Source organism: Lates calcarifer, linkage group LG14, assembly GCF_001640805.2.
Source record: "Lates calcarifer isolate ASB-BC8 linkage group LG14, TLL_Latcal_v3, whole genome shotgun sequence".
NCBI lineage: Eukaryota > Metazoa > Chordata > Actinopteri > Centropomidae > Lates > Lates calcarifer.
This window is the reverse complement of record NC_066846.1, coordinates 2,154,167-2,177,424: the sequence shown is the minus strand read 5'-3', so window position 1 is coordinate 2,177,424 and position 23,258 is coordinate 2,154,167. Positions and strand designations below refer to the sequence as shown.

Here is a 23,258-nt window from a genome sequence, read left to right as displayed (position 1 = left end):
ATCTACAGGGTTCCCAGTTTCAGTCGCCATCAGTCAACTTATGATTTAATAGGAAGACATCAAAACTTGCATCTGAAATAGACTTCAGGCAGAGTTTAGGACTTCTGTGTTGGCTGCAGTTCTGTAAAGTATGAGCTGACACACACCTGAACCCCAGCAGATTAAAGGCTGCGGTGAAACAACAAGCAACAAAACAACAGAAGAAAGAAAATGAACCTTTTTGCTTCCGCTCAGTGATGTGAATATTTGAGACATCTGTTCTAACCGTCCAAAGAGTGTAATTGATTTGTGAGTGTGTCTCTCTGTCTGTGTTTGTCTGATTGTTTACTACTGCAGTGACCTTTGATAGAACAGAGAATCTGTCAGACAAATTAGATTTGAATTTGTGCACATTTTTAACATCTTACAAAGCTGTTTGTCATCTTAGAATTTTCTCATTCCTCTCATTTCCTCATGTTCATTATCCTCCCCTGCAGTGTGTGTGCGTGTATGTGTGTCCATACTTCCAGGACATACATAGGCCCATTAAGGGACATGCCACTGCCCTTTATAATGGCCTCCATTGTCATTCATGGATGATGGGGTCGTCATTCCTCAATGCTCCAGTAACCTTATTCAGCGAAGCTTTGAAATTGCTCTACTTATGATAGTATTCAGTAGCATGTGTGCCGTTTTTTCCCCTCATCATTTCTTTCCACTATTATTCTTTCACACCACGCTGAAATACAGCTGTTCTTCTGTCTTGCATTTGTGCTCTCAATCAGATTTTCAGCTTACAAAGAGGCTTAGAAATCTTTATGAAATTCGGGGGAAGATTATAATCATGCCATCTTTTGTGATTTTCACAGTGGTCCCTTTGTGGAGAAGCTATCTGTGCCAGGAAATGGGAAGATAAAAAAGCAGGAATTGCAATGAGGGCAAATACTATTTCCTATTTTCTTGAATATGATTCATTTGCACCTACATGTATGATAGATGGTTGGTGGCTGTGTCTTTAAGTGTTTAATTACCCTCAGAGACAGTAACATCCTTCCTAGAGAGGAGGTATTTGATTGGTGTAGGATTGACAAATGCTGAATATGCACTAGCTGATTTTTGTGGTCACTCTAGGTCAGATGACCCAAACAACAAGCTGAAATCACAATGTTTTGATTAGCATCTTCTAAAGTTGTCATAGCTAACATGTACCATAGTAACAAATGTTGAACTCAATAATATGTCAGTGTTGTCTTTTAGCTTGTTCTGCTGCCCCCGAGTGGCCAAAAACTCAGTTAATAGTGATTAAATAATGGTAACAGGGGATATTAAAGTTGTGAGTCTGAGCTATAAGCTATTAGAAATACATCATATAAACCTCTCTCTGCACTGGTAGATGAAACTGATATAAATCTTTTCATGGCTCTTTGCTAAACTATTCCTTTAATACTTATCTATCTTCTCTATTCACCTGAGGAAAGGGATCATCTCACATCACTGTTATTCTGTTCACCTCAGCTTTTTCACTCTGTCCAAACTGCTTTGTTCTCAGCTGGTGAAAGGCTTGATCGCTTTGAACAAAGTCATTTCAGTCATTTCCTGCTTGCTTTTCATGTATTCTTCATTTCATGTTTTCCTTTTCTCCTGTTTCATTTTTCCCTGTCATTCCCGTTGTTCCTGATCTACATTTCCTTCCATCCTCTTAATTCATTCATGTCAGCACACTCTCCCTCCTCCAGTCCCCAAATATTCCATCTTAAGCACTTAGAGCGCTCAACCTCTCTCTGCCATTCCTCCGCCTCCCCTTGCTCTTCCTCCTCCTCCTCCTCCTCCTCCTCCTCCTCCTGCTGCTGGTACTCTCCTAGCATTTGGCCCAGTGGTGAGGAATGCTGCCAGTACATCCTGAGAGCACTGGCGGCTGCCTACCTGCTCCTCTTCTTCACTTCTTCCTTTCTGGTCTTGTTCTCTGACCATCCTACCATATGCCACTGTGACCCCCATCACACCCCCACACATGGGCCCGGCCCCCAGCATGGGGTTCCCCTGCCCAGCACGGGCCCCAACGACGCCCAGTGTAAGTTCAATTTCTCGGGGAAAGCTGTGAGCTTAAACAATATTTTTAAGGCGTAGTGGTGTAGATGGGAGAAATGAGTGTAACTGAATGTAGGTGAGCTTCTTAACTTTGTACTTAGAACTGAACTCATGTTGACCACTGTAGTGAGGCAGTTGTGACAGACAACATACAACATTATTTTAATTTAAAAAATGACAATGTTTCACTTTTTCAGTTTTCAGATGACTTTTTAAACATTAGCATATACATTCCATTTCTAAGTGATAATAGATTTCCCTTTGTCTGAGCTAAGTAAATATTTGCTTTTCATGAAACAGTAAACACTCATTTGGTGTCATGTCAGATCATCTTAATATTCTTATCCTAAACCTCGCTCACGTTTCTCACACGTTTCAAGTCAAATTCACCAGAATCTCTTTACTGCCCCAACGTGTAGTAAATCACTTTTCAGCTTGATAAATACTGCCTGTTCATGAGTGGATTCATGAGATTTGATCATTAGCATAACTGGCTCTTGCAAATTGCCCGTTCCAGTCAATTTGTGGACAGGTTTCATTCACAAAAATGTCATGAGTGACTAAAAAGAATTCATCAGCAGACCAAAATTGTGCGTACTGCAAACAAAACCAATGACAAAATATTACCACAGCTGTCAACGCCATTACATCACAGCAGGGCTGTACCATCACAGAGAAAGGTGGGATTTTTTGATAGATGCCCAAAAAAAAAAAAAATGTCTGGCAGAAGCAAAGTGGTTCATGACTTAGTTAAGACATGGTTCAGTGACGATTATGGAGACAGATTAGAATATGTTATACTGTGGTTTACACTGTCAAGGAGAAAAAAACCCTGACAACCTGGCAACTTTTGAAATGTAGCAGTTGCCACATTTGAAGAGGTTTGATTAAAAAATGTTATCAAGTCGAATGTATTTACAGGCTGACTGTATATGTTCTGGCAAGCATTCAGTTCCTAATTAGACTTAATTAGTGTTTTATGTATCATTATGGTACAATTCATGACACCACATTTCGGGCTGATGGATGTTGTTGCTGGACCACTCCAGTAAAAAATACAGGGATCTGGTTTTAGCTTTTAAGCCCATTAAGGGTAGACCACCTCTTAGGTCAATCAAAGCTCAGTTGAACCACACCTCAGCAACTGCCTGCATGAAGAGCTGCTGACTTGTAGCACCCCTCACAGGTCAGAAGCTGTCATGACACCCTGACTTCTCCTCAGTGGAGTAAAGTCAGTGGTTCTCAACCTTTTTGGCCTGTGACCCCTTAAGGTCAGAAGGCAGTATCTCTTTTAACCCTTCCTCATGGGTTATGGTCTTATATGGATATAAGGCCATATAGAAGTGGAAGAAGATATGGAGGTGATTTTTTTCCTCTCAGATTTTTTCCTTTGGAGGATTTTAAGAGACCTGAAGAGGTGCAATTGTAAAAAGACTCAGGTATTTTATCCTTTGAGTTTATTCATTTCTTTGTGTGTTCTGTTGAGCAGTTTATAGAGGCTTGTTGAGTATTTTGTTCAGTTTTTGACTCTTGCATGCAAGGTTCTTGTGTGGTAAAGCTACTTGTGTTTAAGACAACACAGAACATTTAAGAACTCTGGCCTCATTTATTAAGCAAAAATTAATTTTGTAGAAGGTCATGTCTTGGAAAGAATTGTAGTTTTTGGTGCAGAAACTCAGTTATTGCATTGGCAGTAGTTTCAAAAATAGTCTGCACAGGAACCAACATTGATGCATTCTACAATCAATATTGTGTGCGTTTGTGTGTGTACCTCCATCTGATCCATAGTGTTTTCCTGCAGTTACAATAACTGGTACTGGTGTTTTGTGTCTTTTGACCTCACAGCTCTGCCACAGGATCACTTTATCTGCTGCATGTGTGTATGTTTCTATGCATTAGAGTGTAAGAGTGCCAGGCCTCCATCTCTCTGCCCGTGCTCTAATAAGAGATCCCAGAGGAAGAGACTATTATACAGCTGACATCAGCTCAAAGAGCATTATTTCCACTCCACAGATACTGACAGCAGCACAGTATTCAACTGGCAGAGCTGTTCACACTGAGTGACACTGATAAATACGATCCATCTATTCAGTCAAGAACCTATTTTGGCTGCTTTAAAAATAACGTTGAAATTTGATTATTATTATTATTATTATATACAACTATTGTAAGATTGTTTTATCTCTTTTCTTTTATCTTATTGTTTAGTGTCAAGTCTTTTTAGGTGAAGGTGACAAAAAGTTGCTTCATTTGTCAAGTCTTCATCTACTATATCAATGCTAAAGTGCATATTGTTCTGCAGTACAATTAACATGTTTTTGGGTTTAAGTTGTAGATTTCCGTAACACATACTGTGCTTCATACTAGCAAGTATAAACTCTGTCAGTGCAGCATACATTTTTAGCTCATTGTTTGCATGTAAAACCTACAAAGTAACTATTGACTGCAACTGCCAAGTAAGTGTAGAAGAATAAAAAGTATTAAATCTCTCAAAGAAAGAAAAGGGTCTAAACAGTGTAAACAACTTTTTGAATATCAAAACTGTCAAGTACCAAAAGCTGGCAGAAAATGTCTGATCAGATTCAGAACTTTGCTTACTCAGTCTTTGATCACATAGTTCCTGATTTCAATCAGACTTTTGCCAATTTAGACTTTGTTGTTTTATTTAGCCAAAGTTGATTTTTGGCTGTGTCCTGGTTCCAGGTCTCTGAATCACTGCTAGCTTGCTATGTAGCTATGTAGCAAAAACCACCTACAGAGAAACAGTCATGGAAAATGTCAACAAGCATAGAGGAGATGTTTACAGCTGTACGGATTGTTGTAAGACAAGTTACAGAAGTAACAGCTCTAAAATCAGCATTTTTTACGTGGTAGTATGTAGTAGAATGGGTGGTCCATTAAGTGTAGGGGTCAGTGGTTTCATCCCATTTTTTGAAATGTCTCTGAGCAAGAGTGTGAATGTGTAGGGGAAATGTAAGTCTGCAAGTCACTTTGGACAAAAGCAGTACAAGCATAATTTTTGTATAGTTTCGTAAAAGGCCCATTTTGCCCCATAGTGTACATAAGGTAACTTATCTAGAATGTCTCTGTAGACTCAGTCAGCATAGTGTTTGCTATTTGCAAAGTAAAGTCCACAATGAGAGCAAAAGATGAACTACAAAACCAGCCAATTGGAGCAGGGTATTGATGTTTTCCTCTTGACAGAATGTGTACAGTGTCATCTTCTGCTACTGTATAACCCGTCAGCTGAAGCTGGAGCTGCTAGTTTTGGTCCTGACCAAGAGAAAGGAAGTTTAGAAGGGAACATGTTTCACCTTTCAGCAGTTAGTTTTCTGATTGTAGTGTCAGCTGAGGGAATCTGTGCACAGCTCAAACAGCAGCAGACTGTTACTGTTCAGGTTGCATGGAACAACAGTGGACTTGAAGCTGTGGAAGGTAAAAATGGATTTAGTTTGCTGTGTGTGTGTATACATGCCTTTCTATTGTGTGGACAAATGTAGGTTTGAAAACATCACTGTGAGGACCCACTGGCATTGTGAGGCCAGTACAAGCTTAGGGTTAGACATTTATTTGTGATGATTAAGGTTTGGGTTAGGGGCTAGGGAATGCATAATGAATGCCTTCACAACTACATATGTGTGTTTGCATGTATGTATGTTTGGAAACTGTTCACTCCTTGATGTTGACTCCACCTTGTCACCATCTCATCTCCATACTGTAACTGTCAATAGAGGATGTACTTTTAGCAAGCCACAACAACAGCACTTATTCTTTCCATTCATTGTCTCCTAGCTTACCTACTTAGCATGAAAGGTAATTTCGATGTTGTCCATGTTGAACCATGCTGACTAACTTCCTATCAGTCTTTCCTTCATCCATATCTATGCGAACGTGTATTCTTTGTGGTTTTGAAAATGATGTGAGTCCCTGAACGTCCTGATGTTGTGGTGTGGGATCGATGTCGTCCTCATGTTCCACATTGGTCCATTTTTTTAAACCTCAATTTGTGCTTTCATATTTATCAGGGTTTTGTTTGCAAATCTAATCTAACAATCTCTGTGTCTCTCAGCTCGTAAGCAGGAGATCATCAAAGTCACCGAGCAGCTGATTGAGGCCATCAACAATGGAGACTTTGAGGCCTACACGTTAGTTCAACTGGTTTAATTTACTAACTCCTCTAATATCTTAAAGACTTCCACACGTATAAAAGTACTTTAAAGCTTTGCATTGATGTAACCTGCTCTCTGGATGCACTATTCCAGGAAGATATGTGATCCTGGCCTCACATCCTTTGAGCCTGAGGCCTTGGGTAACTTAGTGGAGGGCACCGACTTCCACCGCTTCTACTTTGAGAATGGTAAAGAATATTTTAGTCTCAGATAGTACAACAAAGCTTATAGTTGGTACAAACAAGGGATATATTTCTTTGTGTAACTATAATGCACAGGACACACAACTTAAATGAATGTAGTCGTCCTAATTTATTTTAATGGTAGAAAATGTTTAGAACTATTACATATATATATATATATATATATATATATATATATATGGAGAAAATACATGGAATACATGGAACAAATAATAATTAGGAATTAAGTTTGCTAACAATGTAAGCAGGAAAATCCAGTCTGACTTGTGTAGTTGTAAAATTCAATATGTCCTGGGAGAGAAACCCTTTAATGTTTGCCTGCAGGTTTTTTTTTTTTTGCTTTTTTAAAATTAAAATTTATTTAATGACCTGTGTAGTCTATGAAGTGTCAGGTACTAATAGCACAAGGTGACATCTCCATTCTCCATGTCTCTTCCCCTGCAGCTCTGTCTAAGGGGAAGCAGCCGATCCACACCATCCTGCTCAACCCCCACGTCCACCTGATCGGGGATGAGGCCGCCTGCATCGCTTACATCCGCCTCACCCAGTACATCGACAGCAACGGCATGCCTCGCACCATGCAGTCAGAGGAGACTCGCATCTGGCACCGCCGCGACAGCAAGTGGCAGAACATTCACTTCCACCGCTCCGGCTCGCCTACCGTGCCCACCAAGTAAGGTCACCACCTCCTCTCCACCCACAGACACACACATCAGCATCTTGCTGTTCTGTGTTTCCTTTTTTCTTTGTGTGAATGTTGTTTTTATTCTGAAAACCTCTAGAATCATGTGTTCACAGTGTGTGTGTCTGTGTTTGTGTTGTAGTTAGCAGGATGTCTGAAACGACTTCACACAGTTCAGTGAACTTGTCAACAGTCTTTGTGGAGGATAGCACCAGCATGTGGCATTGTATAAAGTAAAACTGTTTGTATTTGTAACGCCTGGAGCGGCTCAGTCTATTTCAACCTGAACAATTTCTCACTGATGAGAATTTTTCAACTAATCTTTGAAAACTTTGATGCATAATCAGATAATGACATCAGGGTAAAAACAGAAACTTATATTTTATGTTGTGATATGCTGTACTGTTTTCCTTTAACAAGCTGCCAAATTCTTCTAGGCCCGGTCTTACCTTCTATTTCTTGATTGTTAGGCCCCATTTACTCCTGGCATTAACATGTTGTATGTATCTGGACAGTGTCTGAATAAGTAAATGCATGCAGAATACGTAGTCAGAATGCAGTCTGGAAGTGCTCTGACATTGCTTCTTTGGTCCTCTACAAAGCCCTAATATTCCTTGGCATGATTTGATGATGATTACAACATGAGAATCTTTTTTTATCTTATTGTCCGGAGAAGACGGTGTACAACAGGAACACAAAAATATGATCATATCTTATTTTCTGATTTTAAAGTTAAGAAAAAAAAATCTGAATCTGTTGTAACAATGACTTCTCTGGCCTTCCATACATTAAAATGTATTTTCTGGAAGGGGTTTTATCTAATATTGAATCCTAATGTATTTTGTGTTCCAGCTGAGATGACGATCTTTAACTACAAACACCCTCCAGCCTACAGCAGTCAGCTGACAAGACCCCGCCTACCAAGTGTCCATCAAATCCCTCAGCCAATCCCTGCCCATAACAGCTAGAGCTCCGCCCTCTCAGTGTGTTGTTTACATATTGTCGCTGCTGGACTGAAGATTATTGTACATGTTGGGGAAAAAAAAATTGAGGGGAAAACTTCAAGTCTTGACAATATCATTTTGTAGTGAGAGTGTGTGGTGTTCATTACGGGATATTCCCATCCACAGCATGTTTTATTACTCTGAGGGGTTTTTTTTGTTGTTTTTTTTAGATCAGTCTGTTTTAAATAGAAGTGGTTTTCAGAGGAGCCAGTTGTTCCAGTTGATTAATTTTTAATGGGCTGGTGAAATATGTGAAACTTCCAGTTATCATGTAGTGAGAGTTTTTCATTTGAATATTGCACATATTGAGAACTCATGAGCTATTGTGATGTTTTTGCCTTTTGGCACAATGACCAATATATCACATATCTGCTTTTTACTCACATATCTTTTCAGAATTGCCATCTATTAAAGCTCAGACACAAGCTTGCTTTGTTTTGGTGATGTATAGGTTTTGGTAATTGATGTAAATTGCTCTCTCTTTGCTTAATCTTTAGCAGTATCCATATGAACTGAGTTGGCTAATTTTACAAATCTGTTTTCTGGTTTGCCGTTGGCACTAAGTATGTTTACTAGGAATTTTAACTACATGTTTAAAAGGGAAAATCAGTTGAAACATGTTTTATTTTGTCTGTTTGGACCTCCATCATCACAGAGCAGCATGTGAGAAGAGTCTCTTATGATAGAATGTAAACTATAGAGATACATATAATTCTTAAAGGCCATTCTGTGATTCTTTCCAGTTAGATCATATTTTCATACAGTAAGGAGCTAATTATGTGAATTTTATCAGTTGTTCTATTTTGTTTTATTTACTTTTTATATTGTGATATTGATGCTTTCCCTCTCATAGCTCAGTCCATTTTAACCCTGATTGGTGATTCCTTTATTCTTTATTCCTTTATTTGACCTATATTGTATGTTGGACTTGTGTATGCCAATGTTTTAGAGCACCATGATTCACACTGGACAGGACTAAAGTAAAATCATGATGTTCACGCTTGTCATGAATGACAAATTCAGCTGAAATGTTCTGGAAGAAAGTTTCCTGCTTATTTTTGCAATTAGGAATTGGATTTTACTGACCAAAATTACTGACCAGTGAATCACTATTTTGAGTTATTGATATCTTACTATAATGATGTTATTGTGGTGTCACTGGTAAGTTAGGGGATTGTTGGCAGCACTTTCAGGTTTATATATAACACTTAAGATTGGTATGTTCTGAAATATCTGTGGAAAAAATGTATTCCAGTACAGGGAATGGAAGCAGTCACATTTAAAGATGAAGTCACAGGGGTTCACTGATGTTTTACTTTCCGGATATTGAGGGTTGTTTTTTTTTTTTTTTTTTTTTTTTTTTTTCTTCACTTCACTGAATTGTTCAGAAAACTTTGCATTCATTTGTTTAATCACATTCGTCTCACAAACACCACACTTTGTTTTTATCTTTCTAAAATGCGTTTAAATTCCCGAAGGGACACTGGTATATAATGTTACAATGATGGGACAAACCTGATGTATGTTTAAGAAATATCAAATAAAATGTGTGATTTATGCCAAATAATTTGGTTTGTACTGGTTTCATTTTGTCTTCTTTTCGTTCTGGTAGAACTGTCTTAAACTATGGAACCTCAGAAAACAGTCACAAATAAAGGAGCGTTACTTCACTTGTGCACTGATGACGCCTCTGACGCATTGCTGTAAGTCAGGCTTCTTCTCTCGGTCTTTACGGTGGATGTATTTTAAGACCAATCAGAGACGGTTGCTAGGCGGACCAGAATGGGCCGGCCAATCAGCCTTTTTCTGCCAATGTTAGCTGACGTATGTCGTCATTGGCGACGTGTCTTATCATTGGCTACGACCTCCTGGGTAGAGAGGTGGAGAAAGGAAGTCAGAAAACAGATTTAAACCAAGTTTGGACCGTTAACTCTGTTTGTCAGTACCGTGAGAGAACGTCCTTACCGAAGAGGCCGGGATGATAAAACAAATTCTAGACCTGTTTTTGTCGTTAATGAAGAGGTCTTTGGTGCCAAAACAAATCCCGGAGCTGATTTTTATATCTAACACGAGTGAGACTGGACGCTTAACACACCTGCGGCGCGAAGGTAAGGCAAACAGTTAGCGGCTAGCGTTAGCATTAGCATTACAAATGATGGGTCCGGCAACACCGATGCGTCGGCGCATGCGTCGAGCTCATAGAGCAAAACCCCGTGTCGGTGCGCATATCGCTTCAAGAAAGTCACGTGACCGATACAGGAACTGTTTCGAACTGACACTGACGCGCCAAACTGTGTTTATAAGGAAGCCCATCTGTCAACGGGATGACGGATTTAGATAACCTTTGGCAACATGCCATCCAGGAGGTGCAGAGATACCTGGCAGAGACTTAGATTTTCACGTTACGATACATGTTCACATTATTTATTGACTGATTCTAAAAATATCAAAGATATTTTAAACTTAAACGAAGATATGAGATAATACAATATAAAATACAGTGATTAAATTATATTATTGTATATACTAGGTCGTCAAATCAGTGTCAGTTGAGTCTGTCAACTAGGTTGCCTGTAGGGATTTTTAAGGTCCAGCAGGTGTCAGTATTCAGTGACACAGTATCAATACAGTTTGGCAATGTGTCGAAACGCTTCATGACGCCTCATCTACCCATCACTAAGCATTACCTTGTAATACTATCGTTTAATTCAATTATCCGTCGTGTATATCGCGTTGGAGAGAGTGTGTTTGTGTTTCTGTGACTGAAGCCTCCCTGATATGAGTTGTGGACCCCCAACGTGTGCGGAGGATGGCCTCGTAGTAACCTGTGTAAATCCCTGTTTGTATTTGTTTTCACTTTATCAACATTTTGCGTCTCTTTATTACTTTGTGTTCCATCCTGGTCATTTTTAACTCCGTTTATGGTCCTTTAATCATGTCGTTGTCACCGGTTTGTGGCTATCTGTGGTCATTTTATACCATTTAGCGTCTCTACCTGGTGTTAGCATTAGCATTAGTAGCAAGCATTAGCATTAGACTTGAGCGTTGGTATTAGCCTTAATGGCTTTCTCCTTTCCTTTTTATTTGCGATGGGTTAAAGTGTGTTTGTGTCTCTGTAACTAAAGTTTCCCTGGCATGAGTTATGGGGGGTGGTAACTGTTTAGTAGTCAGTTTGTCTGTTTAGAATTCCCTGCTTCTTTGTGATATTGTGCTCCCGTTTTGGTCATTTTAAGTCAGTTCATGGCAGATTATCATGTCGACGTGACCATTTTGTGTCTATTTGTGGTGATACTGCATCGTTTTGTGTCTCTAGCTGGTTGTTTTACATCTATTTGTGGTCAGCTTCTTTGTGGTTGTTTTGTGTCTATTCCAGGTCATTTAACGTTTCTTTGGTGGCCATTTTGTGTTTCAGTGTGGCAGTAGAGCATCTCATTGTGATCATTTTGCGACTCGTTTTTTTGCCTCTGTCTTTTTGTGTATCTTTATAGTTTTGTCGATAGTTATCTGTCCATAGCCATCCATTGATCCCCTGCTGTGTATATTATTGATTAGACTTTGTTTGTGGTGACTTGATATTTTATTGAGCTCAGTTTTGTGTTAACTACAAGCTTGAAAACTAGATCTTAACTGTGCTCCTGAGTTTTAAGCCTCAAGAGTAGGTCACAATATATGAGATTACTGATTATAAAAAAATTAGAAATGATTATAAAAACTATTTAAAAAACTCAATCAATAAAGTCACATTCTAGTAACTAATTATTTGTAGTATTTCATTTATTCACTTCAAAACTCAAAGTGTGATTGTCAAGGCTCTAATGTTAAGTCTTCAGTGTTGTATTCTTGTACACTGTTCAGGTTTTGGAGGTGAAGTACCCAAGTGTTGTACTTGTGTTTTCCAGGTTTACTGGTTCAGCTGCTGCAGCCTGGACAGAAACACCAGCTCTCACCTGACAAACCAAACAGGTATGTGTCTTAAAGATTTACTCAGTCTGAAAAAAATGTGTTGATGAGCTGAATTAGTAATGTTAGTAATAGTGTTAGTGTTTAAATCCTTGTTTGTTGATGGGTTTAGTATGAATATAGAAATATCTGATTAATTGTGTCTGTAAATGGTCAGAAAATACGAGGGGGCTTCAAAACGTTTGTGGAAAAAGTACATAGCTAAAAATCATATGCAGGGATTTTGATCTCAGTGCACCTGTACGTTCTCGTACTAACATGTTCTATCATGAACCCTTAAATGCATGTTGCAAGCAAAAATAAACATCATCACTTAAATCACTTTTCCACAAACTTTTTGAAGCCCCCTTGTAGTACTAGTGATAATTATTTTTAAAAATGCAAAATAGTTGTCAGTTAATCTTCTGCCTGTGGACTGAAGTGTAATTAAGAATACCACAAGTTAAAACCCTGCTTTCAAAAATGTCCTTAAGTGAAAGTTTTTATTATGCAGTTCACAGTAATATACATGATTCCACCAGTTATTAGTTGAAGATAAGATCATCATTTTAGTTCATTTTTCCCCAAATATTCATCGTTATTGATGCTTAAAGATGTGATGCTTTTTGTCATATGTGACAGTAAACAGCCCATTTTCTCTTCTGACATTTCTGGTTCATCTTCTCACTCTCTCTGTCTCTTTCTGTCTCTCCCTCACTCTTTTAAACCTGGCACACACCAAAAGATTTTTCAAATCTTACCTGATGTAGAAAATGTGAGAGACCACACACATGATGACAGATAATGTCACATTCCACAGTTTTGTTGTTATAGTGTGTGATGTACAGCATGAAGACCAACACAGCCACACCACACACTAACAGATTCACCACCACCAACCAGAGTCTGGACTCTGAGATCTCCAAATCTCACAACTTTAAACAAACATGGTGGACGACGATGTCTCTTGCTTGTTGTGCTTCGGTCTTTAGTCAGCTTGCTTCCTGGTTGGCTATGTTCTGTTCCATTTGCAAATATTGAACATATTGAGTATTCATCTGATTGTCTTCAGATGATAATCTTTAGAGCTAACCAATAATTGGGCCATTGCTGACTTTGATCAGGAGGGGGGGGGGATTTGGGCCTATAATTGTCTCAGTTCTCTTTTGGTGTGTACCCTGCTTTACTCTTTCTGTCTGTCTCCTTCCCCCTCTCTCTGTCTCTTCCTCTCTTCCTTGCTTTCTCTATCACTCTCATGCTTTCTCTCTAACTCTGCCCCCCACCCACACACACACACACTTTGTCTCTCTCTCTCTCTCTCTCTCTCTCCCTATGTCTCTTTCTATCTCTCCCTTTCCCTCTCTGTCTTTCTTATTAGTACAGTAAATCATAAAAATGTGAAGAACTTATTCAGTTGCAGTGTCACACTAGAAATTCTGTCATTTTGCTTCATTTTGGCTTCTATCAAGAAAAGAACATTTCCATCCACTGCTGTGACTATCAGGAGCTGGTGGAGTTCTCCAGTCAGAGCAGCTTGTTCTGTCCTTATGTAGAAAGCAAATTTAATTCTCAGACTTGTTCTTATTAGTCCAGAACCAGTGCAGACACACTCTGGTTTCTTTTTAGATTTAGTGTTTTTTACTACTTAATCTTTTGACAGTTTGAAGTTCAGTACCCAGAAACTCTGTTTTTTTATTTTAATGTGTTAAAAGTCTCATCTTTATATTAATGTTTGTTGTGTTTTTCTCCTCAGGCTTCAAACTTTAACCATTAAATCACAGAGAGAAGAGACAGACATGAAGACGTCAGGAGGTCAGTGTTGGTTTATTCTTTTCAGTCTGATTCTGTCATTATCTCAGCTGCAGTTTGACTCTTTAAAACCTCTTGTCTGGAACAAACAGCAACAAATTAAAGCTACTGTAACTCATCACTTTTAGTATTACCGTAATTTCCGGACTATTGAGCACGCCTGAATATAAGCCGCACTCACTAAATTTAAAAAGAAAAAAAAAATTGTACATATATAGCCGGCACTTGTCTATAAGCTGCAGGTGTCTACGTTGTAACATGAGATATTTACACAGAAAGATTTTTTTAAACCTTTAATGAAATAATAGTGCTTATAACATGGCAGAAACACAGCAGTAAAACAGCTGGTTAAAAGAATAAAATAAATAAATAAAAATAAATAAAATACAGTAGCCTACCAGTAGCCAGAAAAGTCACTGGTTGCTATCTTCCTCTCACTCCTGTGCACGAAAACCACTGAAGTCTTCAGTGTTGGAATTGAACAGCCTCAGAATTACTCTTTACTCATTTCATCGGTCTGATGTGACGAGGCTAAATGTTTTGGCGGCATGAACCTCGTTAGCCTGTAAAAATCTATAAATTAGTCACATCATTGTCGCAAGGTTCAAAGCGTGTGAAAAAAGTAGCAGGCTTATAGTCCGGAAATTACGGTAGTTTTTTTCCAATAATGTAGCTGCAAAAAAAGGTCTAAAAAATATAAAACCTTAGTTTAGAATAGAATAAAAACTATTAATAGGTCTAAACAATAAGTATAAAACATTTAATAAATAAATTGAAAATCTTAAACAAATAGTTCTATAATATAAAATCATTGAAAAATAAATTTCAGACCTTATATATATATATATATATATATGTGTGTGTGTGTGTGTGTGTGTGTGTGCTGTTAGATAAAACACAGTGTTGGTTTCCTGTTCAAGTGAAACTGTTTTTCTCTACCATCTATAAAGTAGTTTTAGTGTGTGGAAAATGTGCCCATGACTACACACATTTTCCACACACTAAAATGTCTTTATTAAACACCTGTGAGAACATTTAGCTGCTTATGATGCAACTATTTAATTAGTAATTGTACCACAAGCAGTTAAATAATCACAAAGATGTAGTAGACACATTCATCTTTGGAAATTGTGGTCAAATGTCTGTCATTATCTTTGCTATGATTTGTTAAATGTTGTCTGGAATAAAATCATTTTGTCTTCCTAAACTATTTAGTTGTTGTTTTTTTCTAGACTTTTTAGACTTAAATTTAGAACCCCCCAAAAAATGTCTAAACAATAAGTATCATAAAAAAAGTTATTTTTTACAGGCTTCATGCTTAACACCTGCATAGACAAGTTTTTATATATATATATATATATGTAGATATATATGTTGATATATATATATATTATAGATATATGTTGATATATATATATTATAGATATATGTTGATATATATATATTATAGATATATGTTGATATATATATATTGTAGATATATATGTAGATATATATATATATATATTGTAGATATATATATATATATTGTAGATATATATGTAGATATATATAGATATATATGTAGATATATATATATTGTAGATATATATTATAGATATATATATATTGTAGATATATATGTAGATATATATATATATATTGTAGATATATATATATTGTAGATATATATGTAGATATATATTATAGATATATATGTAGATATATATTGTAGATATATATGTAGATATATATATATATATATTGTAGATATATATTATAGATATATATATTGTAGATATATATGTAGATATATATGTAGATATATATTATAGATATATATGTAGATATATATTGTAGATATATATGTAAAAACTTGTCTATGCAGGTGTTAAGCATGAATAAAAAATATAAATAGTTTAGGAAGACAAAATGATTTTATTCCAGACAACATTTAACAAATCACAGCAAAGATAATGACAGACATTTGACCACAATTTCCAAAGATGAATGTGTCTACTAAGCATCTTTATGATTATTTAACTGCTTGTGGTACAATTACTAATTAAATAGTTGTATCATAAGCAGCTAAATGTTCTCACAGGTGTTTAATAAAGACATTTTAGTGTGTGGAAAATGTGTGTAGTCATGGGCACATTTTCCACACACTAAAACTACTTTATAGATGGTAGAGAAAAACAGTTTCACTTGAACAGGAAACCAACACTGTTTTATCTAACAGCTTCGTAACACTTTTAACTTTTGTTTCTTTCATCCACTTCAGGTCTTCAGCTGCTGTCGTCTTCTCCTCCTGCACAGACAAGAACACGTGTTCATCACAGAAACTGATGAGTAAATCTATTTTTCCTTTCTTCAACTGACTTAAACGTCTCTTAGCGTGTTTATCTCATTATTATAGTCACAGTACTGACTAGAAATAGTTCTGAAACTGTGTAAAATAAGAATCTACTGTAATTATTACATAGTTATCTCTCAAATATCACAGAGATAGATAAACATGAACCATGTAATATATATAGGAAAACAATTTAAACTGTACTGTTACTAAATGATGTTATTTAATAATACATTATTTAGCTAGGTTAAGAAGTTATTTTACTTTATTTTTTTTTACAACATAATATCCTGTGGCATCTTACATTGACATTTTTCACATTCATACTATGGCCTTGTTAAAATGATATGTTAATGACAATTTGCCCACTTACTGTACTCTACTATTTTTTTTAAGCCTTACTATTATAACCTGACTTTTTAACTTCTATTTCGGATTACTATTACTTCTGCTATTGCTTTCATATTATTTTTTTAATTACAGAGGACATTTTGACAGTTTTTGATGCCTGCTCTTCACCTTTGTTTTCCACAAACACGTATTAACACACTCACACCTCTACATAGTTACATTTTGTTTGTGTCATTTCATTCTGGTATTTTGCTATTTCAAACAGTGCAATATCAGTACTCCAATCTATCACTGTGTACATAGTCCTGTTTATACTGTTAATATTTTATGTTGTTTTATATCTTGCCTTGTTTATGTTTTTGCTGCTAACGGATTGTCTTACTCAAATAAATACTTCTGAACACTGAATATTTTGCCTGTTTAATATTGTATGACTATTACTTCTACATTGCTTTCAGATTACTTTAACCTCTAATATTAGATTACTTTTCCCATTACATGTTACTTCTGAATTTACAGAAAACGTTAACTGTTGCAAACTACAGCTAATAACAGATTACTTTGACTGTTACACTTACTTCTGATATTGCTAATTCCTTATACATTACCTCTATTATTAGACTTTTCTGATATACTCAACATAAACAGTTTAACGTCAGTGCTCTGTGTTGGACGGTTGATGTACAGTTGTGTGTGAATTACCTGGAGGCCTCTGTCCTGGAACTTCTTCGTTCCTCTCTGCGATCGTGGACAGCGTCTCAGCGTCTCGCACGAAGTGCTGACACGTGGAGGAAATCACAGAGAAACATACAAAGGAAAATGATCAATACAACCATCTGTTACTGTGAACTGCACAACAATAATAAATTCTATCTGTTAAGTCCATTTTTAAATACCGGATTTTAACTTGTGATGTTTACTACACTTCAGTAAATAGTGAGTATTTCTTCCACCACAGTCACATAGAGAAACATCATTTCAAATTCCAACCTCCTTCTTCTTAACACATATTTAAAATGTCATTATTATGTTGTTTTTGTTTACTGAATAACAACCAAATTTACAAAGTCTTAGCAGCAGCTTATGTGAAAAATGTTGAGTAAATAAGTGTAGAACCGTTATAATTAACACTTATGAACAACTCACTCCAATATTTTCTTTGTAGAATTGATATTGTTTTGTACGGTGTCGTCTAATATGTCTAGTATATATATACACATAATTAAGAATTTCTGATCATGTACAATCAAAGTGAAGTTAAGATATTTCTCAATCCCATTTTGACTGAACCTTAACAACAACAGCAACATCTGACATTTTATAAGATAATCCTTTATTAGTCCCACAATGGGGAAGTTTACCTTATGCCTTTCTATACCAAGACATTTTTGAGCACATACTATACTGAGTTCTGACGCTTTACTATAACATGATATTTTTACTGCTATAATGGATTACTATTAACTTCTGCATTGCTTTTGTATTACAGATTGCTTTTACTTACCTCTAATATTAGATTACTTTTCTTATCACATATTACTTCTAAGTTTACAGATAATGTTTGCTGTTAGTACATCTAATAACAGATTACTTTGACTTACTTGTGATATTGCTAATTACTTTTACATTACTTCTATTAATACAGGTTGCCTGTATGTTAATTTTAGTTACAAATTACCTATTATTAGACTTTTCTGATGTACTGAATACTGAACATAGACAATGTCAGTGCTCAGTGTTGGACAGTTGATGTAAAGTTGTGTGTGAATTACCTGGAGGCCTCTGTCCTGGTCTCAAAGAACTTCATTGTACAAAGACACTCTGATCATCAACAATGTCTGTGAACGCGGACGATGCCGTCAAATCAGGGAACTCTGTCACTTCTGACTTTTGCACGTCTCTGCGATCATGGACCATGTCTCTGCGATCGTGGACGATGTTATGGACGAAGTGGTGACACCTGGAAGAAACATACAAAGGAAAATGATCAATACACTACTACCTATTCCTCATCAACAGTTTGACATGAAAACAGAGAAATATTCAACATCACAGCTGAACCACAACATTTTTATGCCTTACTATACTATGATGTTTTTGACATTTTTGATCACATACTATACTGTAACATTTTTCCTTCTATTTTGAATTACTATTACTTCTGCATCACTTTTATATTACAGCTTACTTTTACTGTTACCTCTAATATTAGATTACTTTTTCCATTACATATGAACATATCAGTCAGATTGTCCTCAGACATTAACTCTCTCCTCTCCTCTGGCAGCAGAAACAGTCTAATATTACTGTCACTGTTTATCTGCATCACATATTCAGAGGAACTCAGAATAAATCACTCACACACTGAGCCTTTCTACTTCTTCTTTGTGGCAAATCAATGTATGATCGATGGATTCTATGTCAGTTAAACTGTCTTAGACCGACCAGCTCAGTGGTGAAGAGGACACGTCACACTTTAGTGTCCGTCTTCCTCACTGTGAACTGTGGACTGTGGCTTACTTTACTGGGTATAATGTATACAGGACTGACTGTCCTAAAATAGGTGGCAGTATTGCTGTTTTTATAAAAAAAAAAAAAAAAAGGTTTCATGTAAACCTGCTGCTCTCAAAAACAGTAAGCAAGCAATTTGAATTTCTAGCGCTGGATCTTGAAGTCTCTAAATCTCTCCACATCAGCAGTAGTTGGGTGCTACAGGGCCCCTTCTGCTGTGCAGTGCTTTACCCCTTTTAATGCAGCTTTTATCAGTCCTGGATTTTAAAGATTTTAATCATGGATGATCTTAACTGGAACTGGCTGCAACCAGTATTAAATGATTTTAAAACCTGCTGTGATTCCTTAAACTTATTTCAGATTGTTGACAGTCCCACAAGACCAAACATCAAATGTCCTGAAAAGTCGTCTTTAATTGACCTGATTTTAACTAATGCCCCCACAAGTACTCAGCTGCCTCCATATTTGCAAACGACATCAGCGACCACTGTGTTGATGGAACAGTCAGAGAGACAAAAATTCCAAAAGCTAAACCTCACATTATGACTGAGCGAGACATGAAGCACTTCTCTGAGCAGGGTTTCATTCATGATCTGTTTGATTTTAATTGGATAAATCAATCTCACTGCTAATGTAAAAAGTGCCTGGAATTTTTTTTATGATGGTTTTAGTGAATTTTTAAACAAGCATACCCCTTTCAAACGTTAGTTTTCACCTGCAAGATCTGCTGCATGAGTGCAACCTGGCGTGGGCTAAAGCCAGAAGCACCAATGACAATAACGACCGGCTGCTTTTCAGGCGACTGCGTCACACATGCACTGTTGAAATTAGGAAAGCCAAAGCCAATCACTTTCTCACACTAACATCAGAGAACTTGAACAATCCTCAAAAGTTTTTGGAAAACCATTAAGTCCTTTACGCAAAATAACATAGTGATGGAGTTGCCACCATGCGTCGTGAAGGACTCGCAGAAAATGTCAAACAAGGATGAAATACTTGGGTGTTTTAATGAGCATTTTATAGCATCAGGGTCCTTGTTCAACTCAAATTCTTCCTATGTGAGTCCCCCAGCTGTCCTAGTTACATTTCACAGCTGATTTTATTGCACCTCTCCTGACCTATCTTTTTAATTTGTCTGTAGCCACCAATGTAATCCTGAGCATTTGGCCTTTGTCCTACCAATGTTCAAAGGAGGTGACTACACTGTCCTGGACAATAACCAGCCCATTTCCAAACTTTCTGTTTTAGCAAAGGTCTTGGAAATCTCTCATTTGCAATCAACTCAAGGAATTTTGTCATTATAATAGCACCTTATCTGATTTCCAATCAGGTTTCAGAAAAAGACACAGCACAACAACAGCAGCTCTAAATGTAATAAACAATACTGACAACTCCCTTGACAACAAACAACATTGTTCAGCTCTATTCAGCGAACTCTCAAAAGCATTCGACACACACACTTTTGAAACAAACGGCTACTGAGCATTGGTTTATCTGAACACTCAGGTGGCTGGTTTGAAAATGATGTGTCCAGGCAGGTGGTCTGAGGTCCACTTTACTCTCTATAACCACAGGTGTCCCTCAGGGGTTTTCATTTTTATGCCAATGACACAGTTTTGTATAGCTCAGCATCCACACCCAACCTGGCTCTCACCCAACTTCAAACAGCTTTTAATACAGTACAATCAAAACTTGTTTTACAAACAAAATCTATGCTGTTTCCATTCCAAAGAAAAGGTCACAGAATCTGCCAACAATCTCCACCTTACAGGGTTCACAGATTGAAACTGTATCTGAGTATAAATATCTTGTTTTTCTTACTGGATGAATCTCTCTTTTTTTTTTTTTTCACCTTACATCCAACATTTAGTAAAAAGGCTTACGCTGAAACTGGGTTTTTACTTTAGAAATAACTCCTGTCTTTCCTTTGAGGCCAAAAAGAGACTTGTTCCTGCAACTTTTATGTCTGTTTTAGACTATGGTGATGTAATCTATATGCATGCATCCTCTCAAAGCTTACATGCCCTGGATACTGTGTATCATGGAGCTCTGAGATTCATTGCAAACCTTAGAGCTCTCACTCATCATTGGTTGCTGTATGCTCATGTAGGGTGGTCTTCTTTGTCCAGTCGCAGACTAAAACACTGGCATGTGCTTGTCTAGCAATTACAACTGCAAATTATGCTCTGCAAAGTTGTCAAGAGGAGGGGCGAAAGCGAGGACTTTCAACAAAAGCAATCTGATCAAACATCTAAAAAACCAACATGACGCAGAGTTCAAAGAGGGTTAGAGTCAGTCACAGCAATTTCTTACAGCGAATGTAACAAAATTAAGTTAATATATAATAATAATATAAGATGAAAATAAAACACGTTTTCAAGTAAATATATTAAGTGTAATGGCATTAATAAGTACTCATATTGGCACTCGGTATTGGCAAGTACTCAAATGTAAATGCTTGTAACTGGATTGAAAAAATGTGGTATCGGTGCATCCCTGCCTGAAACTGAAAAAGCTAGTTTCACTGGATACTTTTGAAATTATTTTGAATGAGTGGGAGAATGCAACATTTCACTTTATTGAAATGTAATTTTAGGACGTCGCTAGAACTGAATTAACCAGCAGATATCAGCGTTTCTCCTAATATCATATATGCGTAGGCCTCCTCCTTCTTCTCACTCCTGATTTGCGTGATGTAATGTAAGCAACAAGTAGTTCCGACCGAGCAATCTGATTGGTCCTCAAGACATTTAGAATGTGCTCAAATCAGCATGACAGCGCACCTTACTCATCACTAAAAATATTACTCCGCCATACACATTTTACTTTGGTTGGTAATAGTTGTATAATCGCAAGATTACACTCGAGGGTGTCCTTTAACGTCATTTGAGCAAAGCGCCACGGCTTTCTCCATCAGCTGTGCCGGTGACACGGCGCTATAACTTAAAATTCATGTAAAAGTTTGCGGTTGCAGAAGCTACATCAGTAATGCTTGCTGGACCTGACCGCATCACTGTCGTGCTCAAATGACGTTAAAGCACACCTCTCGGTTAATATTGCTTAAATGACGCATTCGGTAAAGTGTTTTTATTTTAATTTTATTTTTAATACGTTACATCCTATTTTGAGATTTTTAAATCGCAATGTCAAAAATAAACAAATAAATATAATCAACACTTAAAAAACTTTTGCAGGATCCGCGGGAACCCTGCATTAAAAGGGAAGGCTAATGCTAACGGTAGCTGCTAACACAAATGCTAACGCTAGCCACTAACGCAAATGCTAACGCTAGCCGCTAGCAAGTTCGCTACATAGCCTTACCTTCGCGCTGCAGGTGTGTTCAGCGTCTAGCCTCACTCGTGTTCGACGAAAAAGCAGCTTCAGAGCTTGTTTTAGCATCCAGGCTTCTTCGCTAAGTAAGCTTTCTCATGGTACTGACAAACCGAGGCAACGGTTCAAACATTCGTCTAAATCTGTTCTCTGACCTCGTTTCGCCGCGTCTCGGCACTCCTCCCACAAAGGTCATGACCGATGACGACACACGCAAGCCAACGACAGCAGAAAAAACGGCAATATGCTGCGCTCCAATAGTCTTTTTTTCCTTAGGAAGGTTCCTAACTAAGTGAGATGAACCGGAAGTATCTCATGATAAGAGCTGCTCCAATTCTCTAAATGTTAAGGAAAGAAGCTTCAGTGCTTCCTATGTTATCTCCTTTAACATAGGATACACTGGACCTTCCTTTACGAAAGGAAAGGAGAGAATGCCGTCCCACAATTCCTTGCAGCTGCAGCGTTTAAAGCGCACCAGAAACCACACGTTTCTGCCTGAAATTACGAACTATAGTGCCATAACCGCATCGGACTCTCCTTCACCTCCTTATGCTGAAGAGCACCGGACTGAAGGGTCAATATTAGACTCTCTGTTATTTTACTCCATACATGAATACGTACGTGATATTTTATGAATATATACAGTATATGTATGTATATGGTATTTAATGACAATACTGTGTAAACTTCAATACTTTTGATACCATTTTGTATTCTGTAAGTTAGTTGACTTTTTAATGACCTACATACCTCTATTATTAATTTAAAGTATGTTATAAAATCCAAAAAGACAAAATGATTAGTAGTAGATAGTTTTAACCAGGTTTATTGTCCAACAAAAGTCATGTTGAACATCTT

At 37.1% G+C, this 23,258-nt stretch overlaps 1 protein-coding gene and 1 long non-coding RNA gene across 9 annotated transcripts in view; one reads left to right on the top strand and one right to left on the bottom strand.

Annotated features, from left to right (window-relative positions):
* camk2d1 (calcium/calmodulin-dependent protein kinase (CaM kinase) II delta 1) overlaps window positions 1-8,316 on the top strand; it is a 92,677-nt gene extending 84,361 nt beyond the window's left edge. For all 8 annotated transcript variants that reach the window (XM_051075721.1, XM_018674329.2, XM_018674332.2 and 5 more), the window contains 4 exons: window positions 6,137-6,212; window positions 6,330-6,424; window positions 6,884-7,112; window positions 7,974-8,316. In XM_051075721.1, the coding sequence (XP_050931678.1) occupies window positions 6,137-6,212; window positions 6,330-6,424; window positions 6,884-7,112; window positions 7,974-7,977 (404 nt within the window). In that variant the 3' untranslated portion in view covers window positions 7,978-8,316. The remainder of the gene's footprint in view (window positions 1-6,136; window positions 6,213-6,329; window positions 6,425-6,883; window positions 7,113-7,973) is intronic.
* A 7,464-nt stretch (window positions 8,317-15,780) lies between these two features.
* On the bottom strand, window positions 15,781-22,724 carry LOC127143270 (uncharacterized). Its single transcript, XR_007814559.1, has 4 exons — window positions 22,392-22,724; window positions 18,332-18,519; window positions 17,262-17,337; window positions 15,781-16,163 (listed from the first exon to the last, which is right to left on the bottom strand). It is a non-coding gene; the product is annotated as an uncharacterized LOC127143270 (long non-coding RNA).
* Window positions 22,725-23,258: the final 534 nt, after the last annotated feature.